This window comes from Oenanthe melanoleuca, chromosome 6, assembly GCF_029582105.1.
Source record: "Oenanthe melanoleuca isolate GR-GAL-2019-014 chromosome 6, OMel1.0, whole genome shotgun sequence".
Taxonomy (NCBI): domain Eukaryota; kingdom Metazoa; phylum Chordata; class Aves; order Passeriformes; family Muscicapidae; genus Oenanthe; species Oenanthe melanoleuca.
Window position 1 is genome coordinate 20,332,988 of NC_079340.1, and position 12,900 is coordinate 20,345,887.

The following is a 12,900-nucleotide window of genomic DNA, read 5'->3' on the forward strand; positions in this document are numbered from 1 at the left end:
GATTGAGAGCAAAACCTTCATTTTGTTTCAATGAGACTATAATGTTTATTAGCTAAACAACACACCATGTCTGATGGTCTATTTTTATAGAACTGACCCAACAATGAAATGCAATATGTGAATAATCTACATTCATTTTGAAAGGTATGTTTTGTTTTAAGGAATTGTTCTTGTTTAGTGATCTAAATGATGGTAGTTCAGGTAAAATCTCATTGTTGTTTAGATGAGGCTGCATTCATTCAGTGCAGGGTGAGAGATGCTGTTCTCTATTCCATAGAGGTAATAAAGAGCTGACTTCACTGGGCTTGCTCTCATATCAGTCAGTGTTAGGGCTTGGGACAAATTCACCTGGAGATATTTCACATGTAGTATTTAGGATGCACAAGGCCTGAGAGTTTTTACTGGCCATTGTCTTCCAGAATAAAGCACACAAAAGAAAATCTAAAATTATTTTTCTTTAAACTATATAAACTGTATATTCATTGCAAATGGAATGAAATTTGAGACTAAACATGACCAGTGAGGACAGGTAAAAGACACTTAATCTTTTTCCTTCCTATTTTGCATTGGAATAATTGCTCTGGTAAGCCATTTATTGCCTCTTGATTTTACTCATATCTATTCCAGAAATATTTCTGAACAGGCACTTGGTCTACAGCTCTGGGAAGTGGTGATTGCAGGCAGATGCAAACTGACAGCCACTTCTCCAGGTTCTAGATAAATATTCAGAACAGTGAAAGTCTCTTCTAGCAATGGTCCACTCTTCAGCATTTCTGAAGAAATCACTTAATTTTGTATCCTTTAAGTTTTTTGTGGTTTGTGCAAGATTTCACTCAGGCCTTTTTTTTTTCCAGCTGCTGATCAACTAAAATCCTTCATAAGTTCTTAGGTTATTCACAAAATTATTTTGCAGCATTGGTTCTCTCTCAAAAGCTGATATTCTACATTGACAAACAGCAGCAAAATTCCTCTGCACCACTGTGTGGTATGTTTCCCTTTCAGAATATATATAAACATATATATATTAATAGCAGCAAATTTTAGAAATGAAATGCAGGGAGCAGACCATAGGGGTCATTTAGAAAAAAAAACCAAAACTAACTATATGGACATTCTTCAGGTGTTTTTGAGTGCAATGTTAAATAAACCAAACCATGGATAGCTAAAGGACCATAAAGAAAATGTGTTTCCATTTGCAAGGTTATACATCTGAAAAATGAGGAAAAGGAGAGTTTGTTCCCTAAAGTTCCAAGTAGAAGCATGTTCAAAAAGATGAAGGTGGTTTCCAGTATTGCCACAGATTTCTATTTGGTTGTGTCTGAAAATGCAGATGGTACTTGCTGATCTGCTGGTTTACTTGTGGTTGGGCATAGTTCTAAATATTTTGATTCTATTTGACGCTGATTTGTAAGATCCACACAGAATGCAGAAGGCAAATCTCACAAAAGGTTTTCAAGCTTGGCTCTGCTACAGATCAAAATATTTTCTTACATTTGTCTCTAAACACACCATTTTTATGGTACCTGGAAAACATTAAGTTGCTAGAAAATAAGTCTGCTTTTAAAAAATGAATTCTATCTTTTCACCCTAGTGTAAAGAAGTAATTCTTGAATTAGCATACAAAGTAACCTTTCTAAGAAGCATACTGAATATTTTAAGCTTTTATTAAACTTTAACTTTTTTTTTTTCTTTATCTCTCCCTGTCCCAGGATGCCTTTGAGGTAATGGCTGAAAATTATGAGTTCAAAGAAAATGAAATATTCTGCCTGGAATTTTTAAGGGCAGCTTCTTTGCTGAAATCTCTTCCATTTTCAGTAACCAGAATGAAAGATATACAAGGGCTGCCCTGCTTGGGAGACCAAGTCAGAGATATCATTGAGGTACTTGTGGATTATTTGCCAATTGATTCTTTTACAGATCAACATCTACAGGTCACAGAGAGGAGCACTGGGATTTATGTGTGTGTACACAACCTTCTGCATTTTCTGTGATAACAATATGTTATCCATGCTTCTGACAATGAAATGATTTTTGGAAACCTTTTGTTCTAACACAAGGCTCTGTCATGGAACCCCCACTCTTAGGAATGAGGGTAACAAGTGAATAAATACAAGGGAATAAATAAAGCACCATCAGCTTTGCACAGAATTTTTAAGGGCTCACTCTGATTCAGATACAACAGGTTAGCTGTTAATAGTTTTGTTCGTGTGACTTCTGCCCTTGGCAACATCACTTTACTCACTTGAATGCTTTATTGGAAATATTACTTTTTGTGGAAGTGGTAAATATTTAATACTTTAATGTTACATCATATCTTGGTATGTTATATCAAGTTATATATAGTTATAGCAGAGCCTTTTATCCAGGTGATGGGTGAATTCCACATTCTTACTGGAACTTGGAGTATTCCCTGCATTTTTCTTTAGTTCTTAGCCTTTGCAGGACATCTCTGAGTGCTGCTATTCCAGCAGGCAGGTGCTCAGGGTTCTCAGCTGTTTGGAGAGGTCATTGCTGAGTGTTGTGCTTTGCTCTGGCTCCTTGTTTGCCCCATTCCACCAGTTAAGAATGCTCTGAAATGCTTTTGATACCTTCCATGGGGGGCTGGGATTAGTCGTGATCCCACAGAAAATAGGATGGTTTGTTTGGATTATATTAGTGGTTTTCTTTGTTAGTTTTGTTTTTAATTTTTTTCAGAAAGACTAAAGAATTGTACACTCCAGAAAAAATGTATTTGTTCTTACAGTGGTCTTACTTTTGAGAGTAGAAAACTCAACCAAATAATGAAATCTAATTTTTAGGACAAGTCATGATAGCTTATGATAAATAACTGCTTTCTGCCTGTGACTTTATGAGTAAATAAGTGCTGTGAAATATATTCCATGGTCCCAGTTTCTACTTCATCCTTGAATAAATTTATGAGTAAGTAAGTACTGTGAAATTTATTCTGTGGTTCCAGTTTCTCCTTCATCCTTCAGTAATTTTCTGTCTTTGAAAGGGTTGCAGAATTTGATCCTATGGGAATAAAACAGTATGCTTGCTAGGGGTTCTCTTTATTGATTGATAAAGATTGATGCAACTTGATTTTAGATTATTTCACTAAATCTTATAATTGTGGTAAGGTCTTACAATTGATTTTTAAATTTATTTTTTTGTAAGTAATGTTTTTCTTTGTTTAGGAGATTATTGAAGAAGGAGAGAGTTCTAGAGTTAAAGAAGTGCTAAATGATGAGCGATACAAAGCATTTAAGGTAAATCATTTGAGTTTTGTTGCTGTTATTTAAAATTTCCCTCCCTATAGTAGAACTTGGACGAAGCCATCAATTTTATTATAAAGGAACAACCAATATCAAGTACAAAGAAAGATCTTGAATAAAAAGAAAGTAAAATCGAGAAACAGTGATAATATATAGTGTGAAATAACTTCCTATATCTAATTAATGTGATATATACATAGTTGCTCTTAAGTAATGTTATGCAACTTACTCATTGCTGTAAGTTTAATGTGGTGTTCAGTTTATTTCTGCCTCAGCTGTTTATCACTTTAAAACTACTTCATTTTATTCTGGAATTAAGAAAATGCCAGGTGAAGGAGATGACTCAGATCTATTGTAATATTCTTTTGTATGAGGCAGGAGGACTGCAGCTGGTTCTTCCTTAGGCAGATTGTACAGTCTTAGTCACACAACTTCATAGTTGCTGGGAATCTAAACCATGTAAATACTGCAGTTCCTATTACTGAAATATTTATTGAATTCTCCATTGGAAACATGTAAAAGGAACAAACTTTTTTCCCCAGTTTTATCTGCATTTTTGATCTCTATAAATACCATCTGTCTAAGTAAGACAAATGGGACTATTTAATTCTCCCTGGCATCACTCACTTTTGCTTCAGCTATCCAAAGACTTTTCCAGTCTCTCTGACCTACAATAAAGGTATGGAAGGATTTCAGAGGCAGTTATTGGTGCCATCTTTAGCAATATTCAAAAAAGAGGTGAGGATTCACATGTATAACAGGATTTAAGAAGAAGACTTGCTTCTTAATGCATGATTACATTACAGCATGATTGAGGAACAGCTGTTAAATCTTACACTTCAGGGTTTAAGAAAATATCTTGGAGATTAGAATAAAACCTATCAGGAGACAAACCATCTCAAATATGCTTTATGCTTTTTTTCATATGCAAAATTGCAACAAACTTGGGTGGCTTTCTTATTAGCTGAGCATACATCTCAACATTTTGTCTAAATTAGTCATAACCAGTTGTTTCCATCAACTTTTTATGAGATTCTAAGAAGAATCTTATATTAGTGAATTCCTAGATTTTACTGTTTAGCATAGTCCTGGTGCTTGCTGCTTTGTTTATCCTAGCTAAAAAGTTCACTGCTGGCCCCATGGTTATCAAATGACTGAATTAGATTATGGTCAATGTTTTAGATGTAGGGACATGGATTGACAGGGTCAGTTTGCTGCCTTACAGAAGAATTCATATAATTCTTTTCATCAGTTCAGAAGAAGCAGTGGCCCCACACACAACTGAAGAAATGGGCTCCCTGCTACTTGTGCTGCACTGCTGACAGCATCTGTAGCATCTATAACTATCCTAAATAACAATTGATCTTAGTACAGAAAGAAAAAAAACAAACATTTCTGGTTATTTTCCCCTAAAAATTTGGTGCATAGAATCCTTTTTCTTTACTTCTTTGTCTCAGTGTTAATTAATCTCCTAGAATAATTTTAAACCCAGTAATAGACTCTTTTGAAAATATTTCAGCACTAGCAAAAACATTAAAAGATAACAATCTAAGCATTTTAAAAAATCATATCCCTTTATAAGCTCCCATGATTCAGACAAAGAGTAGGTAATTTCACCCATTGTATACAAAATGTAGGGAAATTCCTATCCATTATTTTAATTCTTCTCTTTTTTATCTTAATTATTTCCAAGAAATTAATATCTTCACAAAAACACAAAGCTAGCATGCTGGGAATTCAGAGGTTGTAGATTCAATAGAAAAGAGCAGTTATTATTGTCTAACACAGCTACTCATTTAATTCCATAAAAACACAAAGAAAGTGTGGAGAGCTACAGTATTGACAAACTGAACATAAAGAACAGGCATGGAGGTTTTTGCTCTTGCTTTCATATCAGTGTTCAGCTGAGATATCGATCCATTGAGTGATGCTTACAACTGTGACATTTTTGCTTTACATCCTTTCATGGGTAATAGGTTAGTGAACAAAATTACTTTGTAATAGATGGAATACGACCACACAACAATTTCTGATAGATTGGTAGATTTTGGGGTGTTTTAGGCTGGGTTTTTTTGTGTGTCAGTTTTTCTGTTTGTTTGGAGGGTTTTGGTTGTTTTTTGGTTTATTTTTCCTTCCCTAGTTTGTTTTTTTTTTTTTTTTTTTTTTTTTTTTTTTTTTTTGTTTATTTGTTTTTGGTTTTGTGTGGTTTTTTTGTTTTTTGTTTTTTGTTTTTTTTTTTAATTTTTGTTTTGAGAGCCGGAAGTGCATATTGCACAAAGCTGTAATGTCAATCAAATAATGAAGATAATCTTGTGGCATCTCTTATTCTGTCAGGTCAGTGTCAAGGAATTGAGCTACCTAACATTGCTGTTTGCATTTCTATTAAGAACCCTTATTTCAAACCTTAATTAAAAGTGTACATTTTAGTAAATTACATACAGGTGCTGGGACTACTACTGTATTTTTGTTTAGATTTCACATTAATGAGAACTGTCCATGTATAAAACCAGTCCTCTGTTCAATGTAGTCATGCAAAGAAGGGAAGCTGAATTTGTATCACACTATTTATCTTCAGTGACTCTACCCATTGCTTTCCTTGTGAAGTCTTGCTGTTACCTACTTATTATTAATTTACTGCTCATTTAGAAAACAACACTGAAGTGTTTTTCTACTGACCCTAGCAATTTACTTCAGTCTTTGGAGTGGGGGTGAAGACATCTGAGAAATGGTACAGAATGGGTTTGCGGACTGTGGAAGAGGTAAAAGCTGACAAGACCCTGAAGCTGTCAAAAATGCAGAAAGCAGGTAAGGTGAAAGTGTCATAAAAACTTGTATCTCAGTGCTCTAAGAACTGGATAACAGGATCACAAGGGAAGGCAAAGCTCATTTATGCATTTGTTCTCTTGCTACAGTCGTGTGTCTGTTGAATAATTACGTGAAAATATTTGGGCCGCTGAGCTCCTAATTAAAAGTTGTGCCATTCAAAACAGAGGAATATGGATATTTTTAAATTGCTTACACAGATACCAAATGAAATCTCTTACACTCATAACTATTAATGGCTCATTACTGCACAAGTTGTGAAAAAATTACAAAATTGGCAAAATATAGAACTACTTTTCAGAGGAGATCTATCTCCCTCAAGGCAGCCCTACTTCACTGATAAATCTGGACTTATCATAAAGTACTTATACATTTTTTTCTGTAATCCTAGCACATCTTAGCTTTAAAGTGTTAAACATGATCATATGAATAACATTGCTTCCCCACAGATCTTGTGTTTATGCTCTGCTTCCCTAAATAAAGGAACTAATTGAAACAAAGAAAGTTACATTAAGGAAAACATATTCTGTAATATGACATTAAAATAATGTTGCTTTATTTTTGCATTAAATTGGCATGCTCTGTATCACCTCAGAATCCCTTAAATTCATGTGCTTTACATCACCTCAGAATCCCTTGGATCAGCTTTCTTATGTGCAGTCTTCTTTGTCCCTTTCTCTTTTACATGTCATATTCAAATGTGGAGCAAGCTGCCATACAGACACAAGCCCTGTGATCAGAAATAAGATAGCTGGGATATTGCACAGATTTCTGACCTCTGTACTTGTGTAGAACACCATTATATTGGGAAGACTGCCTTTTGAAACAGTAAATCCAAAAATACTATTGATGGGAGCTGGTAGGCAAGTCAGAGTAATTTATAAATATTCAGGACTTAAGAAATTATTGTGACTGCTGTGTTGACAAATTACATTACAAATTATAATGACAAAAACATGTATCAACTCTAAGGACAAAGATGAGGGAAGAAAGAGGCTGTCTGTGATGCCTTGTACCCACACCACCTGTGATTTGGACCTTTAATAGTGCTGTGTAGATTTTAGTATTTCTGTGGGGTGATCAGCACTTTTTCCCTTTAATTTCCAGGATTTCTCTACTATGAAGACCTTGTTAGCTGTGTGTCTAAAGCAGAAGCAGATGCAGTAAGCTTGATTGTCAAGAATACTGTGTGTTCATTTCTACCAGATGCTTTAGTTACCATAACTGGTGGTTTCAGGAGGTGAGTGAAAAACAATGAGGTCACTTGGCTGTTTTATGCAGGTGCATAAAAAAACCAAAAGATTGTGTTTGTGTCTTGGAAAAACCAAAGATTCATGGGAAAGTATCAGAGTTCCTTTTCAACATTTTTTTGTGGGTTTGTTTGTTGGCTTGTTTGTTTTTTTTTCAAACAGGAGAGCAATTCTATGACAGTCCCAGGTTCCTGTGTTTTGTAGATGCAGATGATTGTAATGGTTTTGAAAAACCAGTGAGAGAGTCCAAGTCAGAAAAACAATTTAATATGAAGAAAGGGGAAAAGTAAAATGCATGCAATAGTACAAAAGACATATTGAAACTTATAGTTCAATGTATTCCTGGACATTTAAAGGCATCTAATTCAATATGTCAGTCCTAAATTACATTTTACTAAGCCCGTGGAAAATAAATGCTGCAGTGTAGGATTTTCAGACAACTAGATGGATTGAGATGCCTCTTTCCTCTTATCTATATTTTAATTGATGACTTGCAATAGGATTGACTACATCTGTTCTTTTTTGCCTTTTGTCTGTAGTGTCAATGCTCTACAAGAAGTTTGTATAAGCTAAGTAGCTCACAGTTTTCAATTACCAAATTTTTTTTTGTTCCTTTCATCATTATATAAATAATTCAATAACATAGCCAAGTTGTACCTTTGCCTCATACTACATCTTGTACACTGCTAACATAAGAGGAAAAATAGCTCAGGATGGCTCTGAATGATAGACTGATTCCCCAGGATCCAGATTTGCCTTGCTTCGTATTCCTGTTTCCTAACTTGGAAAAAATTAACAGTTGATTATTTCCATCCAGATTTTTGATTGGAGAGTTGAAAGTCATGAGCTGCATAAACCTTACCATGCAGGATAACTGGATGAGTTACAGCAAGCAGAACTTCCATAGAGACCTACAGTTTTGGAGATTCAATAGAAATGAAATAGAGATGAAAGTTACATTCTTTCCCCCAAATCTATTACATACACACATGGATGGATGTATTTACTGTGTTACTGGATACTTTCCTTTAAATTCCTGAAATGTCATGAAATCAGATGATGTAATAATTATTTTAATCAGAATTGAGAAGCATAGTATAAAGGTAAAGTAAATAATAAGTTTTGTTCAGTTTTATTTTAAATCCCAGCCAACTTGTTCATGGACTTTTCTTTGAATTGGTTCATCTTTCCCCTCTGGTCTTTTGTATGGCTTCTTTTTCTAGTCTTGTAAAAAAAAAAGAATTATGATGGCAACCCTTCACATCTTTCTAATTTGAACTAATTCAGGAGCAGAAGTTAATAAATTAATGATGTCTAAATAAGTTTATCCCTTGTTGTTTTCCTACAGGAGCACTTGGCTAATTGCCTGTAAAGCATTCCTTGGGTTTCAGTGGGTATAGCTGCAACTGAGATGTTGGGAGAGTTTTTCTTTTTCAACCTTTTCTAACACTTATCTGGGTCATTTTGAAACAGAAATTGCAACACTGAAATGCATGGAAATACAGAAATAGAACAATTGTACTTATAAAATAAATCATACCCACATGGTGTGGAATGTATTTCATTGCTCAGGGAAGGTGTCAGGTGACTGCAGAGAAGGAAAAATCAAAGATGCTGATGGTGTAATATAAATCACACCATGGACAATGGTATTAGAAATCCTGAATTTGCCATTCACAGTTGAATTGTCATAGTATTATTTTCAATGCTCAGCCTTTCTTATTTTGAGGTTTAAGTTAGTAAGACAAATTCTGAGCACCTTAAAATTTACAAAACCCACTGAGAATGAAGGTTCCCTTCCTACATGAACAGAGGCCCTGGGATGGGGAGAAGAAATCCCTTACTCTAATAAGCAACATCCCTGATTAATAATGCACTTGTCCCAGCTATATCCAAAACAGGAGTGTAGTTCAGGCTAATGTGTGTTATCATTTTTAAATGAGTTAAACTGTGGACCTGACAACATTTTTTCTGTGGATATTAAAAGAGTAATTTTATTCCATGAAGAGAGTTAAGAAGATTTCTATAGTAATGGCATTATCTCATTTTGTGTATATCACTGCATGTTACAGAAAATTTTATTCCTGTTAGCAGTATGTTAATGCCATTAATAGTAATATTAGCATTGTTGTAGGGTCATTAGTAATGACAAGTAGAAAAAAACTTCACAGGAAGTTTCATGGCAGTTTCATGGTTTTCCCCTTTTTTGTGTAGTTCCATATTAATATCTGGTTTCAGAGCAATTGCAAGAAGAGGTTGCCATACACTGGGGCATTATCATGATATTCTGTAAAATCCTGGGCTTTAGATAACTTGATTCAGCTGCTGATACTTGGGGTTTTCTTTAGATGATGTCATCTAAATTGAGAGTGTCATAAGGTTAAAAATGCTTGGAGGAAGCACTATATCCTATTGTAGTTTATGGTTTCAGTCTCTTTACTGGTTATTCATATCTCAATACATAGACCCACAGCCTCTAAATTCAGAAAAGGATCCGGAATAAAAATTGCATACAGTAATAGGAATATTTTATATATATATGTATATATGTAAGAACTGAATTTTCAGAGTGGTTGTCTGTGTGCTCTGTCCATATGATTCACAAATTGTTTACAAATTAGGATTCAGTTTTATGGTGTTGCATGTAACACAGTTGTGGTTAGCTCTGAAGCGGCAGAATTGTATCTATGCTTTGAGGACACGGTTACTATATCATCACTAGGCACTTAGTTTTTGGAAAATTATTTAGAGATCCTCTTAGTATTATGATTTAATTTCTCACATTCTCAAACACTTACTTAGATACACTTTTGTTGGCTTCTCCTACCTTTGCCTTTAGAGAAAATGAAGTAGATTAGGAGAGGCTTTGTTTTAGGTAGTTTTTCATATTTCAGTCCTTAAGAAACTATTCAAGTGTCTTGGGCATTGCATCATGAAGTAGTGTATCTTGTATTGTATTTTTATCTTTGTAGGAGGTTAATTTTTCCATGCTGCATCAGTCTTCAGGGAAGATTTTTTCCAGTCTCTCTTATTGTTAATTCTGTTCTAACATGAACCTGAGTGTAGATCACTATCTCCTTGCTTGAATTTTATATTATCTTTTAGAAATGAGGATTTGATACTCTGTAAAATTTGTAGAGAAGAAATGTTAATAGAAAAGCAATGAAGAGAGCAAAGGACAGGGTGACTCTGTTTGTCAGGCACCACTGCCATACTTTTGTACATTACAATGCAAAAAATTCTTTCCTGTGTGCAGTGACATTTCCTACAAGGCAAAGGAATGCATAAAGTAATGACACGGGACAAGATTCTGGTCTTTCCTGTTCTGTACCAAGAAAATAATTTAAAGATATCTCTTCTTTCAATCTTGGAGATAAGATGAAATAGCTGAGACAAAGAAACACTCTGAGAGATTATTTTGCAGGTTCATGCAGTGATAAATAGCCAAGGTTATTGTGGCGCCTTTGTTTCAGAAATAAGACTTCTCTATGGCATGTGGAATCACATTTACCTAACTGTGTTGGCACATGCTCATAAAGGAGAGAGATTGAATGTCTGAGGAATATTATGTTTTCCAAGCTTTAGAATATATGTAAGACTTTGTGGTTTATTTAATTGAGCTCATCATGTGGTTTCTGGCTGAACTTCTTGATAAATTATAGAACATCTGATCACAAGTTCTGATCCTGATAAAAATATCTATTTGAACTTTTGATATGCCTAATAAGAGTATTCTTTTGGAGGCTGTAGATGTTCTGCAATGAGGTTAGAATACCTGGCATGACACAAAATATTTTTTTTTGGTTCTCAGAGTAAATGTATTTGAAGTCTTATTATAGAAATTATTTTCTTCCCCCTCAGATCTAGGATTAAAATAATGCTAGACTTATGGCTAAACTAATAGAATTAGATTTTTTTGCAATTCTGCAAAAGATTCTTGTATTAAATTTTTAGGCAAACTCCTAAGCAGAGATTGTTTATTCTACTTGCATCTTGTTGTTACAGTGTACCTTTGCATTACACTGTTCTCAGGTACAGTTATTTCTATGTTTTTTTTCTTTTTTTAATTTTAATGTTTTTTTTTTTTTTTTACTCCAAAACACAATCAAGTCCAAATTGTATTTTCTGCTCACTTTTTTCCTACTGCTGTTAAAAGAAATACAGTTTTTATATGCTGGTATTTAATTTTATTTTCCAGAGGGAAATCTGCTATAAAGGAGCTGTGAGGCAAGCTGCTCACTGAACATTGAAGCTGATATGTTAGTTTGTACACACTCAAATTTAAGCAGATCCTGGAATAATGTAGCAATTATTCTAGCAACAGACTGGAGAAACTGCTTGGCTATCATTCATGAGCACAGCCTTTCCTCTGATAAACTGCAGATAAACTGAAGCCTGGTTTGCATGAGAGTTTTAACCTGGAGATGTTCTGATCTGCCTGGCTGCAGATCTTAGTAAAACAGCTTTGCCTTTCCAAACTCCCTAAGATTAGAAATATTTGAACTAGAGGTATTGATATGCTGCAAGTAAAAATATTCTCTGGCAGGAGTTAGAAGCCCTGTAATTGTGAAAGGACAAGGATCATCACAAGTTTCTGCTTTTAATTTTCTGTAATCCATTAAAAATTAAGTTGGGGAAGGAGAAAATCCAATTAATGGCTATCCAAGTCAATTTAAAGGATAATCTATTGGAGTAATTCAGATACTTCCTTTTGTCATTAGAGCTTTGATTATTTTTCCAGTCATTTCATCTATTATTAGCCACAATGAATCATGAAGTAGAAACTGATGAATAAGGTATTTGAGGGCTATAGACAAAAAGAACTTTGTAAAAATCCATGAACTTAATAAAATTGAGTACTCAGCAAAGCATATACTTTAAAAGTCTTTCAAAAACTTGTTGATTTAAAGTTTTTTACATGCCCAACAGTACTTGACCCTTTCCTACTTTCACCGATGTTCTAGATCATTAGAGTGATGCTGTTTAGCCATGTACCTGTCTTATGTCTAAAACTAGTTCAAGTGGAATGGAGGTGGCTGATTTTTGTGAAGCCAGAAGTTTTACACTCAGTGTGCAGAGCCAGAAAACTCCCTGGCTTGGTCTTACAGTTTCTATGATCACCCTGTACCTTCTGGAATGCTTTTGTAAGTGCCCTCACACTGTGAAGAGTTCTCTGTTTCCTATCAAGTCTAATAGTGGCTGCTAGTATGTCAGCCAGAGCAATACAAATAATGTTATAAAGCAAGATATGAAATGTCTGAAGATTGTATTATTTTGGGACTGTTAAAGTCTCTGGTATTTCAAATTTTCATTTAAAACTGATGGAAGTTTTTGAAGTTACTGCATTGAAGATGAGTTGTGCTATTAAAAAAATTTGCTGTTACATATAAGGGATATTGGAATGGCATTTTCAAACTGCAAAGGCAAACTTGTGGTGACAAAGCAGCATACTGCAGGTATACTTCTATAAGTAAGACAGGGTATTGTCTTAAAAATAGATTATTTCTTTCCACATCTTCATGTCATGTTTATTTGATATCCAAATGAATTGAATGTTAAATGAAAAACAAAGT

General features: G+C 34.4%; 1 protein-coding gene across 1 annotated transcript in view; it reads left to right on the forward strand.

Moving 5' to 3' along the window:
- DNTT (DNA nucleotidylexotransferase) overlaps positions 1-12,900 on the forward strand; it is an 81,180-nt gene that overhangs the window by 18,453 nt on the left and 49,827 nt on the right. The window contains exons 4-7 of the mRNA XM_056494395.1: positions 1,710-1,880; positions 3,177-3,248; positions 5,936-6,059; positions 7,185-7,317. Coding sequence (XP_056350370.1) covers positions 1,710-1,880; positions 3,177-3,248; positions 5,936-6,059; positions 7,185-7,317 — 500 coding nt within the window. The remainder of the gene's footprint in view (positions 1-1,709; positions 1,881-3,176; positions 3,249-5,935; positions 6,060-7,184; positions 7,318-12,900) is intronic.